This window comes from Bolinopsis microptera, chromosome 6 (genome assembly GCF_026151205.1).
Source record: "Bolinopsis microptera isolate Bmic1 chromosome 6, MBARI_Bmic_1.0, whole genome shotgun sequence".
Taxonomy (NCBI): Eukaryota; Metazoa; Ctenophora; class Tentaculata; order Lobata; family Bolinopsidae; genus Bolinopsis; species Bolinopsis microptera.
Window position 1 is genome coordinate 6,970,613 of NC_087077.1, and position 20,746 is coordinate 6,991,358.

At 36.8% G+C, this 20,746-nt stretch overlaps 4 protein-coding genes across 5 annotated transcripts in view; 1 reads left to right on the top strand and 3 right to left on the bottom strand.

Moving 5' to 3' along the window:
* Window positions 1-12,211, bottom strand: part of LOC134816501 (synaptic vesicle 2-related protein-like) — a 47,240-nt gene extending 35,029 nt beyond the window's left edge. The window contains exons 1-5 of the mRNA XM_063825364.1: window positions 12,040-12,211; window positions 11,820-11,926; window positions 11,344-11,437; window positions 4,680-4,775; window positions 4,358-4,513 (exon numbers count right to left, since the gene is read on the bottom strand). Coding sequence (XP_063681434.1) covers window positions 4,358-4,513; window positions 4,680-4,775; window positions 11,344-11,437; window positions 11,820-11,926; window positions 12,040-12,115 — 529 coding nt within the window. The 5' untranslated portion in view covers window positions 12,116-12,211. The remainder of the gene's footprint in view (window positions 1-4,357; window positions 4,514-4,679; window positions 4,776-11,343; window positions 11,438-11,819; window positions 11,927-12,039) is intronic.
* LOC134816502 (cell surface glycoprotein 1-like) overlaps window positions 1-18,633 on the bottom strand; it is a 79,089-nt gene extending 60,456 nt beyond the window's left edge. For both annotated transcript variants that reach the window (XM_063825365.1, XM_063825366.1), the window contains exon 1: window positions 18,607-18,633. The gene's annotated coding sequence lies outside the window, so the exon portion shown is untranslated. The remainder of the gene's footprint in view (window positions 1-18,606) is intronic.
* LOC134816726 (arginine and glutamate-rich protein 1-A-like) overlaps window positions 1-20,746 on the bottom strand; it is a 1,122,901-nt gene that overhangs the window by 759,031 nt on the left and 343,124 nt on the right. The gene's annotated exons all lie outside the window — the stretch shown is intronic.
* On the top strand, window positions 7,173-11,369 carry LOC134816499 (anoctamin-4-like). The gene is made up of 6 exons (XM_063825363.1): window positions 7,173-8,134; window positions 8,287-8,817; window positions 9,480-9,825; window positions 10,188-10,334; window positions 10,551-10,673; window positions 10,807-11,369. Exons 1-6 carry the CDS (start codon window positions 7,300-7,302, stop codon window positions 11,081-11,083), a joined length of 2,259 nt encoding a protein of 752 aa, XP_063681433.1. The 5' UTR covers window positions 7,173-7,299; the 3' UTR covers window positions 11,084-11,369.

Sequence of the window (20,746 nt, forward strand, 5' to 3'; positions counted from 1 at the left end):
TCGTCAAGGCTACTCGGAACAACAGAATAAGAACGCCGATAAAAAATACAATGATTTTCAAAAGAGCGCCTTTTGACTCTACGATAGAGTGAGAATGAGAGTCATGAGACTCATTTAGTGAAATTGGCATAATCTCAATCAGCTAGATATTGGAATCGAGGAGAAAGTATTCACTATTCGCACTGGAGGGGAATATGAGACAATAACTGAGCTGCAAGGAGTTGAGTTCTACAGGTACTTCAAAATAAGTATGTGACTACATTTACATTACATATAACTGCAAACAATACTAACTAAGTTAAGAGAAACAGCTCAATGTGAATTATTTATTAGGGTTCAGAGGTGGGTAAACCTTAATAATTATAATTATAATAATATGTACCTTAGATAATATGTAGACGACCTCATAGGATGGCATAATGAAACATTTGACACGGAGTTGTAGAGTGAGCTTTGTGCCTCGCCGGGCTAAAGTAGTGGATGTCCTTGCTGTACGGCAAGTTAAACAAGGAACTGAAACTACTAGGTTCCGTACAGACTCAACTCTGCACCCATGTTAATATGTTCATTATATGCAAGCCTCTTGATTTATAATATGTAGGCAAACCCGAACCAAACCGAACCATAAGTTTCCTCTGTGGAACCGAACCGAAGTTCTAATTATAGGCTTACTAGAAACTCGCTGATCGAAATGCAGCTATAATCGCGGAAATGAAATCAGTAATGTTCTGATTTCTCTTCATCAGTCATCTTCTAGCTACGTACTGTAAAGAGTATAGATTTTTATTTTACGATGACGATAAAGTTTTAAGTATTTCCTAATCGATACTTTTTACCGCATCAAAAAATATCAATCTCAACCAAAGATATGAATAGTCATAAGTCATAGCATAAGCGTAAATGTGAGCCAGTCATGACGTATCATAAAGCATATTATTGACTGTAGAATTATATTCACCATCGTATCGAAGTGAAAAATTGGCGGAAATATTTGCCATTTTTGTAATGACATATCACACAGGGCCAAGGATTAGACACCAAGGATTTAACAATTCAAAAGAGGATAAGTGCCTCTTTATAAGTTCGATAAAATAAACTGTTAGAGATCCGTGAATGTTAGACATAGCATTACATTAGATTATTCATTAAGTTTCCTAAATCTTTATTTTTAAAAATGTTTAATTCTTAACTAATTTAGAAACATTTACACCCTCATTGAAGAGTGAGGGTACACATTGAATAATGTTTATACGAATGGAACGAATTAAATTATTTTAGTTTCTTTTATTGGTTGGTTGGTTATAGAATCCGTCTTCAATCTCGTACCGGAAAATTATCCAACTCAATTCTGAGTGTAAATACGGGTTGTAACTTGTGTCATCGTCAATCGTCATTGCCATTCAATGAGCTTTGTGTAATAATCGACCAATGACTTGATATTAGGCTGGTAATCAGTAATTACTAGTCAATTATTACGATGTAGTATGAGGAAGAAAGAAAAACAAAGTTTTGTAGTTTTATTAAATGTAATGTAATTGTGAAGAAGACAGTTTTATAATTTTTGATAAATCCATTCCAATCAATGTTAAGAGTATCAGTCGCCATCTGAAGTTATTCAGTTCAGCAAAGAACAATGTTTAAAACCTTACCTGATAAAAAATAATAAATGACTTCAATTAGACTTAGAAATTTAAAATTCATAGAAGATAACCAGAAGTCATAATCTGCAGACAAGGTACCTTTCTTTTCATACCTCATTGGATTCAGACAAAAAGTTATCATAATTTGAATTAATTACAGTTTTACAATTGAGGATTTCCGATATATAGTTGTAAACTAATTACAACACTACAAATCTATTACATTTATTGAGTATTATATAAAGCGATGGAAATATTTTAAGCGGGTAATATCCTGTCAAAACCCAGGATACATAACATGAAGACTTTGTTGTAACTTTGTATGGAAAGCATTAATAGGTTCAAAAAGCTCAACCAACACAGAAAGCTCAACAAACACAAAGATTGGACACACTTTTAATCACTGATTCAACCAGCAAGTTTTGTTTTCTTCTTGGCCGTTTTTTACCGACCCATACTGTCTACAGCTTGCTACGCACTTCAACGAAAACAGTTCCTCTGGAATAATTCCAACCAAAGGCAGTCGTGCACATCGGCGTTCACAAACCCGATAACGAAATCTGAAGTTTTCGGCTGATTGTTCAAATTATGCTGTTTGTTCGGATGTAAATCTTTAGGTTAACTGTTCGAATAAACTTCCTCAATCCAGCTGTTTTAATATTTCCTTAATCTCCAGTCTTGTTTACGAACTCCTCATATGCATGTTCAGGTACACATCGGCACTTTTCATTTCAGTTGTTGGCTCATTCTTAAATATTTCACCGGTCTTCAGCCTTCTGTCCGGAGGTATGTCAAAATTGTTGCCATCTCTACAAAGAGGAGGACAGATCGTCAAGGCTACTCGGAACAACAGAATAAGAACGCCAATAAAAAATACGATGATTTCCAAGAGAGCGCCTTTTGACTCTACGATAGAGTGAGAATGAGAGTCATGAGACTCATTTAGTGAAATTGGCATAATCTCAATCAGCTAGATATTGGAATCGAGGAGAAGGTATTCACTAATTGCGCTGGAGGGGAATCTGAGACAATAACTGAGCTGCAATGAGTTGAGTTCTACAATATGGCGATGTTGCAACTCACGACGGGGCTAATGTAGCAGTATTAACTATTTATAGGTTATTTGTTCTCCAAGCGGTGTGATAAAAAATGAAGAAAACAAGAGAACCGCTTTAGCCTTTATGGTTACAGATCAAGGATTGACCGCTCATGACAATAGCTGAGACTTATCGTTCGTACTGCTCACTGTGTAGTGGTACATTTAGAATCGTTGTTGATGCTTCTCGTTTATTTTGCGGAGCCTCCGGAAAAGTTTTGAGAAAATTTGAAGCATTTTGCCAGATTATCTGGCATCTTGAGCACAAAATAGCCTTAGAAACATGTTATGTTGAATACTAAGAGAAATAGTATGTTAGATTTTGGGTTATATTCTCAGGGCAAGCAAGGCTATCATCAGGGGATCCTTCGCCTGTCCTGGTGGAAACCAGGACTGGTATTTATCGGAATGAAGAAAAAATATCATTTAATCAAACAATTTACAAATTTAGGGGTTGTACCTGGGGTGAATCGTGACGGAAGAGATAATTTAATGAAATTGGATCAAAATTGAATCAAGTAAGCAAGCTTTCTGTGCTAATTTGAATTCCAAAGGTCCAAAGTCAATTTACACAGAGGACGTTTATTTGTTAAGTTGCAACCCAAGCCACGTTGACAATTTTTGATCGGTTGAGTTAAACTATGATATGACAATCTGTGTTTACCAACTAATGTATAGTTTATCTTTATTTATGGTTTTCAGCTTTTGGTAGTCTCGACCAACATTTCTTTTGATAGAGCAATAACTGATTGAATATTAGCATAATCATTAATTATTAAATATTAATGTAATTATTAATGTAATTTCACGCTCAGCAAGATGGCTTTACACGTACGAAACAAGAGCTAAATTATAACCAAGATTTCCGGATCCTTCATTGATATCCTGATTGTTGCAGATGAACTTGGGGCACTTTAAGAGCGCTCGTTTAATAGCACAGACAGACATTTTGGCAGATGAACTATTAAGAAAGCTAACTGCAACAACAACAATATCGAGGATGACGCTGAGGACGACGATTAGTGATGATGAAAAAGTTGTGGCAGATGAACTACTGGGTGTTTCAAGACTCGTTACCAAATTTCAAGTGCCGCTCAAAATTTAAGAAACAAGGCAAACTGTTTAAATTTTTTGCATCTTGCTTATAACATTTAAAGATAAGTATACAATTATGACGATGTGTTAAATGAATCAAATATTATTACTAAAATCGTATGTGTTACTACAATTTGTAAGTTTTTATTTATTTAATTATAATTTATTAAGTTCATACACTGTATTACTTGGTTTATTGTACCACACAAACTAAGTGTCTGGATAAGGTTGTGAAATGATGGTCACACAAAGATGATTGCTCTTAAGTCTTAACAAACCCCACAATTGTAATTATGACAAATGTTTTATCGGGTGACAGATTACTGTTTTACTTTCCATTCAACGCTCAATCATATGTTATGAATGATTTTGCATCATAAAAGTTTAAAGATTGATTTTGAGATAGTGGACGTTAAGTTCTATAACAAATACAGATCAGTGTTTTATGGTAGAAACTAGAAAATCTGATACAAATTCAAATTGTGCTTGAGTGGCAGTTTTGTGAATGAGTTTGAGAGAGACTCACCGATTGTAAATCCAGTGACACCTCTACAGCAAATGAAGAGCCAGAAGGACGGAACGAAGGCAGATAACAGAGCACTGATCACTAGCACCACCATTCCTATTAGCAGTACTTTCTTACGACCATACACGTCTGATAACTTACCTGCCACTATACTGCCTGCAGGGGGTGAAAGGTGTTGGAACTGAAGTAGGTTTTAGAATTGAGAAAAAAATCGAAAACATTAAAAACAGTACTGTGTGAATAACCTGATAACAAGATTTACGAAAAGATTTATGTAGCATCTAATGTAATTATTAATACTAATAAAATCTCTAAGACTTACCGATAGCGTAAAAGAAGAAAACTATGGCCGGTATGATAGCTTCTTGTATCGGAGTCAGATCAAAGTCACACTTCATGTCCTTTAATATCACGCTCGCTGAAAGGAGTCACCCGTTAGTTATTTGCCCTATTACAAGTAAGATGTGATAATATCATTATCAGCCAGCCGACGTATACTGTTCCTTATATTATATATTTTATAATATATCAGGATTCAGGCGACTAATTCATATTTGTTGAGTATTATATTCATGCAATCAACCTGTTATACTAAGAATTCCAGCCAATCTGACAGCCGCTCTGCCAGTCAAGTGTACAACATATTCTACATCAAGTTGCTGCGTTAAAATGAGCCCATTTCTTAGTTATAAAATTCAAGTTCGAGTATATTTTTTGATAGTGTCGCTAAGCACTCTTACCAAGGACCCTGAGTTGTCAAAAATGCAGATTTCAGATGGAAACACGAGAACATTTTCATAATCTATGATGTTAAACAATAACATTGTTATGACAGTAACATCTCTAAACCACGATATCACTATCACGTGAATCACGGGTCGATTGTTAAAATCCTCACACAAATGTGTGGTAACAGGGTAAAGTATGTTTTGATGGGCACCAAGTATCATGTTTCCATTCTGTTGCCTTGGTTATCTCAGTCTCTGTTAAACCTAGCGTATTTGTGGTTGAATATGTCGCTCACCTTGATGGGTTATTATATATATTTTTCTCAGCTTTACTAGACCTAGGTTATGTTCAAAAATCCAATCAATAAAATCTATACCTTTTCGACTAAGTTAATCATAGAAATTTAATGACTGCAATCTACATAATTTGATGATAATATGTTGCCATAATGCCATACTATTCCAACGTATTATGTTAGATTACATTCCAGCTCATTTCCCTCAATTACCTAGCTCCATAGAACCACGTCCCTAATTTCAGGACAGGGTGACACACATCATGACATCAGTTGTTCTACTATTAGATTTACAGAGTATTGTAATGCAGGTTTATGTTTCATTACCAGGTTTGTGTTTCATTACCACCCCTGTGAGACGTGCTATTCTGACCCCCAGCTGTGGTTAATTCGTTATTTTTAGATTGGATTGAGCTTCGTTGAAAAGTCACGTCTTAAAGTTATGATAGTTTGTGTTAACTTTGTGTTACTGTATTGTGGTGAGCTTCTTGGTTATATCAGATGAAATTAGAGTAATTTGATCGTTTTTTAGTGACGAAAACAAGAGGTCAGGGTAGGACAATTTACCGTTAGCTGGCTTTAAAGCTTTAAGCTAATCATGAGCCATGGAATTTTAGCTGTGACGACCAATACTAAAATTGTTGCCACGGACACGTTGTTGTGGATATTTATGTCAAACTATTTCAAGGCCGTAATGATAAAAATTTGTATTAAGTAGCAGTAATTATACAGGGTGGGCCAAAAGTCAGTACCCATACGTTGGCCTTTATAGCTCAGTCACTGAGTGCCCAATTTAAATACTTCCTTCTGATATGACTTAGTACCACCACTGGTTCGAGGAATTTGTCAACTCGAAAAATATTCGCGTTCATTTTTTTCAAATGAAGGTTCATTTTCACATTTATTTGATAGTTTGGATAGTTGGATCAAGCTTAATGTTATTAAATTGTGTTTGGCCATTCGAATTACGTTTGTCCTGAAAGAATTAAAACTGTAGCTTCTCAGATGACCGAGATATGAAGCATAACGAGTTTATTCATTACGTGCGATCAGGTGATTGGATTACCTAATCACGTGATAAGGTGACCCCGTTAACCACCCCGTTAAACATTATGGGAATTGTTAAGAGTGCCCAATTAAGGTGTCGTGTCACGGTGTCACATAATCACCCAGTCAATTTTGTTAACGAGATACAGAAAATGCTTGATAACTTCGTCATTTCTAATCCGTTTTGCCTCATGTTTTCAGATCATATGTAACATTTGATAATCTACCGTCTCTGAAAAAATTAGGCGTTCAGCATGTTCAGAGAAAACAATATAGGTGTTTTAATATTGAATGGGCGTGGTCTAAAATATTCGAATTTTCAAATTTTGACGACGGAATCCTCGAACCAGTAAGTACAGTATGCAATCTGCAAAGCAACAGCTCTCAAATATAAAACACGGCGGAGCTATTAAGGCCAACGTATGGGTACTGACTTTTGGCCCACCCTGTATATATATAAGATCTAATCAACACCGACTTTTAATGTGTAGGAGTACAGCTACAAAATATATAATATATATTAGTATAATTAATTACTAATTATACCGTTTTTAAATCGTTTCGACAACGTCTTAAAATTTCTATGATTATTGTCCTAGTCTATATAAGATACGCTTTGATGCAGTTTGGACATGTAACATTATTCGACCTTTTTGTTTGGCTGTCAGACTTCTAGCACGGCCTTATCTCGCGATAGAACAGGCAAATGGTGTGAATTATCTACTCATATAACATCACACTATTATAAATTGCTAGATGTGCGTGGTCTATATGTACTGGTCCACACATTTGAGGTTTTCTTGGCTATCTTGTAGTTTGTACCAATTCATTACTTTGCTAATTTCGTGGAAGTCGATTGCGTCATCACGTCATGCCATTACAGTTTCAAAACAGCGAAATCTATCCGAACATCATGCACCCCGAAACTATTGTCGATTATGATCAGAACGGAGAAATGTCAGAACCGGAAGGATTACAAACCCAGCCAACTCTGAACGACTTCGTGATTGTGTACAAAGCAAAGAAAGAGACCGGCTGTCTTGAGATCTTTTTTCGCCAAGTTGAGCAGGAAGTAGGTCTTAAAGTAAAGAAGTTGTTATCTTCCAAGTTCGATAAGAATGGACTGATGTACGGTGTAATCTCAGCTTCTCGGGAAGTGCTCGCTGAGCGGGCTGTAAAGCTCAAAATATCTATCCCAGTCCAAAAACAAGTTGATGAGGAGTATTCCCTGGCAAAATCTTGCATGAAGACCATCAAGCACTACTTTTCTCCTTGTCTGGAGTCTGGATTTTTCAAGATCCCATACGACCCTCAGTATGAAGATCATATCAATCACTCCATTTTCGAGGGAGGGGATCCATTCAATTCCTCTAGAATCAGAATCATGTTGATACATGATCTTATCAAGGATATCGATATCACATCAGAATTGAAAGAGAAAGAACCTAGTTATCCATCTCTAAAGAGAGATGAATACCGCGGTCTACGGTGGCTGGAAGAGCACAAATACATCGAAGATAGCTTCCCTCTGCACAGTATAGATGAGGTAAAGAATCTGGCAAGTTCAGTCCTTTCTACTAAAGAATCTTGGTACAGGTCTCTGTCTCTAACTTCACTGAGAAATTACTTCGGAGAGAAGATTGGACTGTCATTTGCTTGGAGGTCAGCCTGGATGTCTAATGCACTGCCATTCCCTATCCTATTTGGTGAGTTGAACTAAACATGAATCTGATCTTAAATCCAATAATGATACAGTCCATAATGTCTCAGTTTTTTCACCCTGTTATGATTTTCTGCAGTAAACTATTATCAATGAAATATTTAAACTTTTAAAACTACAATGAACAAAACATTGCAGGTCTGATCACGATATTTTACGGCATCGTCATAGGCACGAGCACCGAAAAAAGTATGTTCGGTAACAAGATTGAGGATAGGTACCTTGCTGCCATGAACAACCGAGCCACTCCTTACTACGCTCTGTTAATGTGCATTTGGGCAGCAGTCTTTCCAAAAATCTGGTCTAGATTCAAATACATTTATTCCTTTAAATGGGGCACGACCAACTACTTCCTGTTTGATGAAAGAGAGATTGTTAAGTTTGCTGCAATGAAAGAAAGATCAAGAGGTGCACTATACCAGAGGTACTGTCTAACTTGGGCGTGTACGTTTGTATCCATATTGATAGGAGTTACTTACTGCTTGGGAATGATATACATCCAGATGACACTGACGACATACCTCGAGGACATGATTGATCAAGCGGACCTAACAGTTAATGCTGCGATATCTTTGATAAATACATTCTTAGTCAACCTGGTGATTAACCCGATGTTTGAATGGAGTTCAAAGAAGCTTACTGCGTTTGAAAGACATCATTTTGATTCAGGTTCACAGCATATCATTATATTTTTTGGCAGTAATGTTCTAATATTGAATATTAATCTCTACCTTACAAGACTTTTTTGTGGCGGACCAATTTGCGACGACCGAAATTTTGGCAATTGGCGGTCCGAAAATATGGCGAAATTGAACAAAAACCGTCACATTTCGGACGTCACAGAAAATAAGTGTATTTTTCATCATTTTGTTTTCTGACACAAAGGAAATTCAAAATTTTCTAAAAATCGGTAAAATCATGTTGAAACAAAATGAAACTCATAAATCGATTTCTTCATCTTCCTCTATACTTAAGGGGTCCGGCTCGACTCTTTCAGTTTCACGCTGTTCTCCAGTGTACTCCCAGGAGTAAGATTCTCGGATAAGCGTATTACTTGACATTAAATTCATCATGGAATATTGTGTTTATTTGTCCCACCATCATATCACTAACTTTTCAAGAACAAAATGAATCGATGAAGCCACAATTATTGGAATGAGCTAAAAATAATGCGACAGATTCTATTACGACGACCGAAATTTTGGCGGTCCGAAAATATGGCGAAATTTCGGGAAAACCGTCGCATTTCGTACGTTATGAAAAAGTCTTGTAAGGTATTGTATTTAAAGGTACCTAGAGAACATCAAAACGATAAAAAACATTTATTTCAGATTTCGAGAGAGCCCTTACAATCCGGGTGTTTTGCAACTCATTCTTCAACAACAACATTCGGATCCTTATGATGCTGATAGTGCCCAGATTTGACCTCACAAATATATTCACCCACAAAACGGACTCTTTCGAGCTTTGCAAAGAAGGGCAATGTGCAGAGGCCATTGGCTATCAAGTGGCATTTTTCCTCCTTCTGCGGCCAATTATAGATCTAGCTAGGTATGTTCGACATACGATCAGGATATTGTTTTGCAAAAAGAGAGCTGTAAAAGATGAGCTGGATATAGTAGATGGGTCTCTGATTGAATTTGTGGAGAAGCAACACGGACTCTTTTCCGGACAGAGGTTTGGAAAGCAACTAGCTCTTAAAAACTTTTACTCACAAAGATTAATTTTTGCTGCTTAAAATAGAAATTTAGAAGATAAGAGTTATTTGTGTCTAATAACCTTTGAATCCTCATTATTCTATTATTTAATAATGAGGTCTGATCGTCATGTTCTTACAGCGTTCGATGTCTGTGTGAAGGTAAAATGGTGATATCCTCTGGATCAGGCAGAGGTCGAGTGTTATCGGGATTATTTCTTTAGTAGTGGAACAGCAATAGTCCCATTACCTTAGTATTGCTGTTCCACTACTAAAAATATTCTATTATTTGATTAGACTGTAGTGATTGAGCAAAGTTCAATAACCACAACTTGTTCTTCAGGTTCGGAGAGAAGTTCACAACGATGGATGATATGAATGCTAGGGTTGCTCAATATGGCTTTGTGGTCATGTTTGCTGCAGCCTTTCCTCTTGCTCCTATCATTGCCTTCTTGATGGAGTATTTTGTTAGGAGGGCAGATATTGACCGGTAAGATTATTTTATAACAATTAACAATATAAGCCGGCCTTAGGTGAGCTGCCATCTTTTCTTATAATTAACTATCTAGGTACATTCTTGTACTGTCTTAGATCTTGAGGAAGCAATCTGTAAAACCACAAACTGTTTTAAAAGAAGTACATTGTAGTTTGCTAGTGATACCAAAAGGTACATTTCAATGTACCATTTACTTTTCAACTCTAAAAGGTACCTAAAGAGACAAAGAAGACCCATTCCACGAAGACAGGAGGGTATTGGGAGTTGGGAAGATATTTTAGAATTTGTAAACATGATGGCTATCTGCACAAACGTCTGGATTATTGCATTCCGGTATGATTTTGTTTCACCTTTGTAATTATTACCTCCAAATTATCTTACAGAAAATAAGATAATTTGATAATGATTGTGGAATGTGTAGTGACACAGAGTCTATACCTTGACTAAATAGTAAATAATGTTTCAGGTCAAATTATGGTTTTAATCTATTTATTGACTGGAAAAGATACTACCCTGAGGATTACCAAGCTATGCTCAGTGTCGTCCTCATATCATCTCTAGTCCTTCTAACGTCTTTGATAAGAGCTGTTACTCAGTACAATAAGATCCCAGAAAAAGTGAAGATATTTCAGAGGGAGGAAGAGAAGACAGCGGGAGAATTTTTAGGTAACATGTCAAACGGGAATTCTTGCAGAGGACCCGGCAATAGAACATTTGTTTCACAAAACTCGGTGGCAGTTTGATGAGGAGTAAAAATTTCTGAGAAATTTGGTAGCATGCCAATTTTATAATGAGGCATTTATCGTTTTGATTCTAACTCATCTAAGAATAATTTGAGCAGCACAGATTAACAAAACAATCAAAGCTTTTGCATTTCAATAATTTATGTCAGTATTGAGAGAAAAGCTTGTTATGTATTTCAGGTTGTTTACTTTTCCTGGAGTTCCGTACTAAAATATTCTGAAATAAAAGATTCAAAGAATGTTGTTGTTTAATGACTTACCCATAAATATTTCGGCAGCATCAGCAAAAGACATCATTCCGAGCACAATCATAAAGAAAATGTGGTATCTGCCAAACCCAGCAGCTTCCAGTACCTGATGGGAAGTTTTATTATCCTGAATAACATTGACACATAACATTCTTTAACCAATGAAATAGTGTCAACAGTCAAAATTACTTTGCTTTATGTTTAATTAGCCCGAGATTGAAACATAACATGTAAAATAGTATGTATAAGTATGAGCTGATAGTCTCACAAATAACATCCATCATCAAAATATTATATAAGCAGGAATGTAAAATCCGGATCGGAGTATTGTTTATTGAGTCATTCCTTTCCTGATAAGAGCATTTTTCCTTGTCGCATCAAACGGGATCAATACAAATTTACACAAGAATACATAAGCCAGAATCTCAACTTCCATGAAACATTTTCGTATTAGTATTAGAGAAACAATTACAAAATCATCAACAAACATTATTAAGATCGTAAGTAGGAATCGATTCTGTACTTTCAGGGCTTGTTGGTAGTGTTTCGGGACTGAGTGAAGTGGGAGATCTTATTTCAATATCTTCTAACCGAGCTGAAATTATTGAATAATTAAACTTTCAAAATTTGCCCTGAGCTAAATCTATAACTAAATCCAGTGAGTGCTCTTTAATAATGTATTCTTTGAAAATGCAGATAGATTATTACCTTGGTCATCAATTTCATTAGGAAATTCCCCTGTAACTTCATCACTTACATCAAGAGTGGGGTTTGCATAGGCCATATCTGACAAATAATCATAAGATTACTTGTTGATGGTTGGATACTTAATTAAATGTGTTCTTAGGTTCTGTGAATAATAAACATTGAATCGATTAATAAGAACAGGATAAGTATTTGCAGAAAAAATCCACATTATTCTAATACTATACTTCAAGTATCAAAATATAAGCACACCAGCTTAAATTTCAAACTTGACTACATGGTTGCCAATTTTATCCTATACCTGTGGAGTAATAAAACAGAAGTTAAGAGAGCGATTAGTGACTAATCTTTGAATGCCAGAAGGCACGATCGATATGGCTTAGTGGTGAGAGCTTCCGGCTCTTGTGCAGAAGGCCGTGGTTTGAATCCCAGTGTCACCTAGTCTACCAGGGAGTTGATTCAAGATGTCAATCCTTCGCAGCTCAGTGAGGCCCAGTGGTGCATCTCGCTGATCTACCGAAGATCGGTTGCGAGAACATCGCGCTACAAACCAGGGAATAGCTTAGGATCCATTGCATTAGATCAATGTAAAATTACATATCTGTGTAATTTCTCCTTTGTTGACTCAGCAGAATGATCGGAAACGTGATCGAGGATTAGTTGAAGAGGGCCTTGCAAAAAGAACAAAGATCTTCCTAAGATAACCCTTCATAGGGTACCCTTCATCAGCACAACAATATTGTGGTAATTAAAGCAAAGCAAAGTACAATTTTTGGATGAAGCATTGAAAATGGACAATCACCAAACGGTAATATTTCTGTTAAAAGTTATAAAATTATTCAAACAAAATAAACATAATATAGCAATGACCCTATATAAAATCTACCCTTTAAGAATTAAAAAAGTTTCCTAAACAATCAAAAATTACCCTTGGCCTTGTGGGCTGTGGCTCCAAGTTAAGATCTAGACTGTTTATATCAACAAGGTTTTTTCTCGCACCTCTGTCTCCACGGAGAGAAATCACTGTTGTTCTTAGGATTTCCAGGCCTGTCAAGGTCGTATTGGACAGTTCAGCCGCATTGACAGATCTTTTGAGAAAATCGAAGGAGCTCAAAAGCACGATTTTCAAAAATGTTTATCTGACACCTGATCGAACCCTGGAGCAGAGAGTAGAACATCGAAAACTGGTAGCAGAATTGAGAGAGAAAGCTCGAGAAATGCCAAACGAACATCATTTTATTAGGAAAGGTGCAGTTTGCAGTCAAGTAAAATCAGTAGAAGATAAGGACACTGTCTCGACAAGTTCAGCAATGAAAAGTAGTAGTGCAGGAGTAACTAAGAAAAAGGAAAAGAAACCCAGACCACTTTTACCGCATCATATAGCGTGTAATCGTCGACCACCACCAGGATACGTGTCACCAGTCACAACTGACTCATCAGATAATGATTATTGACAATTAAAATTTTGGTCCCCCCTTGTTCAAATTTGTTATTATAACTGGGTTGATTTCTAAGTGATAACGCTGCTTATCTATTAACAGCAACACATTTTCTGGATTACATGACCGATAAGAAGTTTGTTAAGTAGATACATACAACGGTTTTAATATTATTACATGACACATAATAGGATTGAATTAATATTGATATTAAAATGCTCATTGTAGCCATATATTTTAGATTTTCATCATCATCATCTTAGGATTTCAAAGCGAAGGCGCTTTCTAATGTATCCTACAGCATCCGAGTACCTCTGGCCAGTGTGGTACTCCATCTTACTGGCCAGCTTCTTAACCAGTCTTTCAGCTTCACCACCCACTTCAAGAACCCTTGCGTTGTAACATCGCTTTTTCTCATTTTCATGGGACTGGTACATCGCTGGGATCGATTTGCTTGCATTGGAGGGGGCTGGGGCATGAAATAATAATAATAATAATAATAAATACAACATTTATAAACCGCCTTATAGCTAAATCATATAACTCGATATAATTTAATCCTGGAGATAAACTCCAGTGCTTTCTAAAGCGGCTCTTACATTAACTGAGCTTAGTTTAATTGAAAATTAGACATGACAAGTTCATTTTACCTATGTAAATGCAAAATCAATCAAATGCTAGAGAAAAGAAGTATGTTTTAAGTTTGGTCTTGAAAGATGTAACTGACTCAGCTGATCTTATGTCGTATGGCAAGGAATTAAATACTTTAACTGCACAGTGACTAAAAGCTTTCTCTGTGTTTACATAGTTAGGAGAGGTTGGAAAACTAAGGTAAAAATAATCATTATCAAGACGTACATTTTTAAAACTTTGCTGCCTAGGAGATATCAACTCTTTTAAGTAAGGAGGAGCTATATTATTTAAACACTTGTAGGCAAGTAGGGCAATCTTAAAATCTATTCTAAATCTAACTGGTAGAAAATGAACTTTCTTAAGAAGTGGAGTAGTGTGTGCCTTTCTTCCTCTCCCGAAAATAAATCTTACAGCAGAATTTTGCACCTTCTGTAAACGACTTAAATCATAAGAGCTCAGTCCAAAATATACGCTATTGCAATAATCAATTCTAGAGAGTACTAGAGCATGAACAAGCTGAATCTTAAGGTTAAAAGACAGTTTTGATGCAATAAACCACAAATTTCTGATCTGAATATTACATGCTTGAACCACTGACGTAATCTGATCACTCATTGAAAGATAACTGTCCAAATACAGCCCAAGACTCTTCACAGTTCCACTAACAACATGTGGCTCTTGATCCTTAACAATCTGTAGAGAGGCTGGAATATTTGTTGAGTCAAATTTAGAGGATATAACGATGACTTCAGTCTTAGAAGAATTCAGTTGAAGGAAATTGTTTGATGGGTCATCAGAATCAAGGGTCTGATGGGTCATCAGAATCAAGAGTGAAATACAGCTGGGTGTCATCAGCATACAAATGAATACAGCACCCATGCATACTTGCAATGTTCTCAAGATCTTTGGTGTACAATATGAATAGCAGGGGGCCAAGGATTGAACCTTGTGGCACACCTATCTCAAGAACAGTTGCTGAGGAAGACGAATCCTTGACTTTGACACAAAATGAACGGTTAGCCAAGTAGGACCTGATCCATGTAAGAGCAATGCCTGTAATGCCATAAGCAGATCTTAGCTTCTTGATTAATCTTGGGTGATTGACAGTATCAAAGGCAGCACTCAAATCTAGAAGTAAAAGAACAACTTTAGTTTTCTTGTCAATAGTTATCAAGATGTCGTTATGGATTCTGGTTGTTGCAGTTTCACAGCTATGAAACTTCCTATAGCCGGACTGAACTTTAGAAAGCAAGTTGTTATCCTCAAGATAACTGGTGAGCTGTATAGATACACACTTCTCAATGATTTTTGACAAGAATGAGAGATTGCTAATAGGCCTATAGTTAGATAGAGATTCACCGTCAAGGCCACGTTTCTTCAAACTTGGACGAATGAGAGCCTCCTTAAGTTTTATAGGAAACTCACCTTTAACTAATGATTCATTGACTATAAATGAGATCAGAGGAAGGAGTTCTGGGAGACACTTGATAAGAATCTTTGTAGGTATGGGGTCAAGATCACAGAATTTGTTAGACATATTCTTTATGATGCTTACTAGTTCTTCATCAGACACATGACGGAATTGTATCTTTGGGCTATTAGAAAGAGGAACAAATTCATCTGAGTTAGGAGAATCTTGGGATTGTTGTTCTAAATAAATGTTGTTGTATATGTTGTCGACCTTTGATTTAAAGAACTGTGCAAAGTTGTTAGCACTCTCAAGATTTGAAGAGCAAGAAGGTGTAGTAGTACTAACTTTTTCTTTATTGAGCAACTTATTAACGATGGAATAAGTCTTTTTAGCATCACCTGCACTATCTTGTAACCTTGTTTTGTAGAAGTGATCTCTTGTGGATACAATGACTGAGGATGCTCTCTCTGATGCTTTCCTGTACAGTCGTTTATAATCTGGGCAATCATGATTCTTTTGATACAGTCTCTCAATCTTTCTTCTCATTGCTTTTGCTTGTTGACAGTGTGTAGACCACCATTCAGCGTTATGATCTTTTCTTGGGATGAAAGTTTTTTCTTTAGCATGCTTGTCCAAAATACTGCTCAACTCAGACTCAAAGATATCAACTGCACTATCGAGGTCATTGAAGCAATCAGTGTCACATAGTTTTGACTTAAGAATGTCCTCAACAAAAGCATCTAGGTCTATGCAAGCAATGTTTCTGTAAATAATTGGTTCTAGAGTGCCTATGGGTGCTGGAGATACATTGCAATTGAAAGCAACAAAGTAGTGGTCAGACGATGTACCAGAATCAGTAATGACAGGATCTAGAACTTCAATGCAATCGTGAGTAAAAGAACCATCCCTGGTAATTACAAGATCTAATATGCCCCCATCTCTGTGTGTTGCAGCTGAAATTTGTTGCACCCACCCACAAGACTTAAGTAGTGAATTAAACCTTTGTGCAACTGAATCATTTTCGTCTTCAATGTGGATATTAAAATCACCCATGATCAAGGGCTTTCCAGGTTTGTCTACTAAATCAACCAAGAGTTGCTCAAAGTCAGTTAGAAATTGGGGGATGTTAGCACTCTGAGATGTGGAGGTGCCAGAACGGTAAATTGAAACAATTCGTAGTATATCTCCAGAAGATGATTAGAAGGTACATTCACAAGACTCAAACGTTTTGAATCGCTTGCACTTCTGAGGAGTCACTTTAAGACTTTTCTTATATAGAACAGCAACACCTCCTCCCCGCCCAGCTCTTGGCTGGCTATGAATGGAATATCCAAGTTCTTTCATCTCAGAAAACTTAGCATTGTCATCTTTTCTCAGCCAAGTTTCTGTAGCACAGCAAATATCAGTATCAAAGTCTTCAAGCAATTGCATGACTCCAGCAGTTTTATTGCAGATGGATCTGCAATTGAACAGGGCAAAGTTCATACTCTGACATTCTGACTTAGAGTTTGTAGCTAGTTTTTTGAAGTAAGGATGTTTTGTTTATACCGATTCAATGCCTGTTGCATGATGGGGCACTGCTCTGAGCTGGAATGGTGAGTGTTACAGTGAGATGAGATTCTTGGATCTTTTGACAGACTGCAATTGCGACATCTATGTCTGCTAGGGTCTTCCTTGTAATGACAGTCTGATGTTCTATGCCTACCGCTGCAATACATACAAACCAGAGTTTCTTTCTCAGGACAATTTTGGGAAATATGGTGGAGCTTCTGACAATTATAGCACTGCTTGATGATGAATCTATCCTTTACAGGACAAGCACTATTCAGAATGAAGATTTTGCCGTCTCCTGTCAATAGGTTCCTAATCTGAGGAGAGACCTTGATCCCAGCAGTAGTGTACCTTAGTCCAACATTTATGTACACAATTTCAAAGAAATGCTCATTATCTAGCAAGTGTTTAAGTCCAGGATTTTTCAAGGGAATAATATCTAGAAGAGCTTTTTTAGTCTGTAACCGGAAATCTTCAGCGGGCAAACCAGAGCGATCAATGGTTTCGAATATCTGACTGGGAATATTAGACACAGTGACCTTAGGGAGAGCTTTCTGTGAGAGAGTGATGTGAAAACCAAGTAATTTAATGACATCAGAGTTTTCAATAAGACTTTTAGCCTTCAGCCTATCAGATGAAGATGGAAAAACTAGCGTTATCTTCTTATGTGAATCTAGTAGGCTAGTTTTCATAGCAATCAATCGTGTGTCATAGAGCAACTCAGATAGAACATCTGGAGCAGATGAAATATCAGCAGAAGGAGAGGGACTATCTAGCACCAATATCTCTTTACTTTCCTTGCTAATTTGATTTATGTTAGCGGACACTTTACTTGGCTGAGGAGAACTAGCACCACCTACAAGAGCTTCAGCAAAATTGCTGTAAGAGGACAGTGCACTTGGAGACCGGGATTGCAAGTTTTCTTTGTTAACATTAGAAACTCGCTCTTCCAGCGAATGTTCAGAGGCTGGAGCACATAGAGCAAGCTTGTCGACAATAATGCTATGCATTTCCTCACGAAATGATTCCAGAAGGGCAGAGTTGTTTGCCCTCATCAGATGCTCAACTTTGGAGAGAACATCAGGAGCTTCATCATGACCATTATCATGACTCATCACAGGGTTGGACTTAGAAGCATCTACCACAGATGGTACAGGTGGACCAGGTGGAGAAAAGTTTTTGGAAGAACGGGTGTCATCTACCAGTGAAATGCAATCTTCACATACGAATAGAAAATAACCCCAACGAGCTTGATCTGCAATCATAGGTCTCACCTTAGCACGGAAGGTATTTGTACAAATGGACTCAGGAAATTGAACACTGGTTTTTTTTGCGACAAGCGGAGTGAAACATCCCATCACAGACATTACAGATAATCGATTCATTCACAGTGTCATTACTCCCACACTGTTTACACGAGCCGTCTTCAAATACAGGAAGTATAACAGAGTTCTTCTTTGGCTTTAGAGTCTTCTTGAGCTTCTTACTGGCCAGGGCCTCGTGCCCCTTTTGGCCCGCCATTGACATTGCTTCCTGAAACTCAATAAATGTAATAGATTTGTAGTGTTGTAATTAGTTTAAAACTTAATACCCTTACATCAAAAAATGCTCTCTCTGAAGCATTCCAAATCGATCTTGCAGAAATGTCCAGCCTAGCTTGGTCTCCTAGGACTGTTCCCTTTGGTAACTCTAGACCATCAACTGGAAGAAGAACTGGCTCAGTCTGCACATCCCTGCAAAGGTGTCTCTGTTTTGGAACATTATTATGCTTGAGCTGCTTGAGTTCTGCAAAGGTGTCTCTGTTAAAAGTAACATGGGTTCCCTAAACCACAAGATCACCATTTTCATTTTAGGCAAAGGCTTCAGCAATCAGCATCTTTATTTCTGACCATTTTAAAGGCTTCACTGTCTTTAATTCATAGCAATCTGTTTTTAAATTTATTGGTAGACAATACAAATAAAATAAGGTCATACGTCAGTGTGTGATGTGAAATGAGCTTTATATTATTACATCCGATCTATTTTGAGACCAGTTGTATGTGGCATCTTCAATTTTTCAATTTTGAAACCTTGCTATTTTGAATTTTTTAATTTGAAGGCTCCGTATATAATAAACGGCATTTCTGAGTTTAACGGGTGATACTCGTAAAATATTTGTTCCAAATATTACCGTCGACGAGTCCAACTCGGCGCCCGTCCTGGTAGGTTATAAACCTACAACTCTGAGTGCATTGTAATTACCAGTAAATTAATTTTGGTCGGATCATAATTCCCACTTTATTGACCATGCTAACTTTTGGCCTTTTCAACTCAAGCATAATAATACTCCAAATTGTTTACAACAGAAATCCGGACTTATAAGCAATATTTTCAAAAATATGAAATATTTATATTATATATTATTTATGCTGATTATTCCGAAACTCGTGACACACAAAATTGATTGACGATGTCAACATTTCCAAATCGTTGCTAGCTCTGTTTGTGATTCGTGAAGCAAAGCATTACGATCTTTTCTAAAGATTTTATTGAAGCGAGACAAGAATGACAGTTCTTGTAAGTTTATAACTTACCAAGACGCGCACCTAGTTGGACTTGTCCACGGTCTTGTATTTGAAACAAATGTTATATTAGTATCACCCGTTAAGGCAGTTCGCGCGGCGTGTTGAAGCGGTGACGTCCTCCTACTACACAACAACAACAAAAACCGTTTTGGTCACGTGACAGGCTAGTAAAACATGAATTCGATTGTTTAGGGCTCGGGTTAGAGTTAGGGTTGTGGTAAGGGTTAATGGGTTATGGATAGCTTCGGGGTTATGGTTAGGGTTACGCTTTTTTTGCCACATAAGTGATGATGATGAAACAAAAATTAATTTATTTTTATTTTTATTTTTACTACATACTACCTACTTACTTGTAACTGGCTTTTTCAATTTTTACTTAAACTTGATTTGAAACTTGATTCAAGATGTCAATCTTTAGCATCTCGCCGATTTGCATATTTTTTGCATATTTTTTGCATATTTTTTGCATATTTTTTGCAAATTTTTTGCATATTTTTTGGCGCTTCGCGCCAAAACCTGAATTTCAAAAAATTTTCGGGGCAAGGACAAAATGAAATTGCAGCATGTGCAAAATCGCGATTTTTTAATGTTTTACGTTTCCCGCGTCAAATTGCGATTTTATTCAGATCCTCCGCATTTTCACGTATTTTTTATTCAAATCTGCGGGCTAGGGCTAAATATTACGTTTTCTATGAGCATATGAAACCAATCATCATGCATATACTAGGGGGTGCACCATAAAAATAAACTTGCTCGGATTTTAAAAATTTTTGTACCATTGTTTTCTAGAGACTGTGAGAATTTTCACAATACCAAATTTGTCATACCTTTTTGAAAAGATCAGTGAGTTTCGCCTAGGTGCCATATTTGATGGTGCGCGGCTTTTGGAGCAAAATTTGCTGTAAAAGTCGCGTAATTTGACCAAATTTGACCAAATTCGTTGATTTTTGTCGTATTATTTGGATATATCTTCAGTTCCTTGAATGAGATCATTCTGAAAATTTGCGACGACCTTCCAATAGGGCTTTCACAACTGTCCGAAAAATTTGGTGGATATCGGAGTTGATATAGTGATCAAAATGGGGCAAAATACGCTGCTTTTAGCTGTAACA

Excerpts from the sequence above, each read along its gene's own strand:
- LOC134816499 (XM_063825363.1), top strand. The coding sequence starts at position 7,300 with ATGCCATTACAGTTTCAAAACAGCGAAATCTATCCGAACATCATGCAC. Across the intron at positions 8,135-8,286 it reads GCCATTCCCTATCCTATTTG|GTCTGATCACGATATTTTAC; the intron begins GTGAGTTGAACT and ends AAAACATTGCAG. Across the intron at positions 8,818-9,479 it reads AAGACATCATTTTGATTCAG|ATTTCGAGAGAGCCCTTACA; the intron begins GTTCACAGCATA and ends CATTTATTTCAG.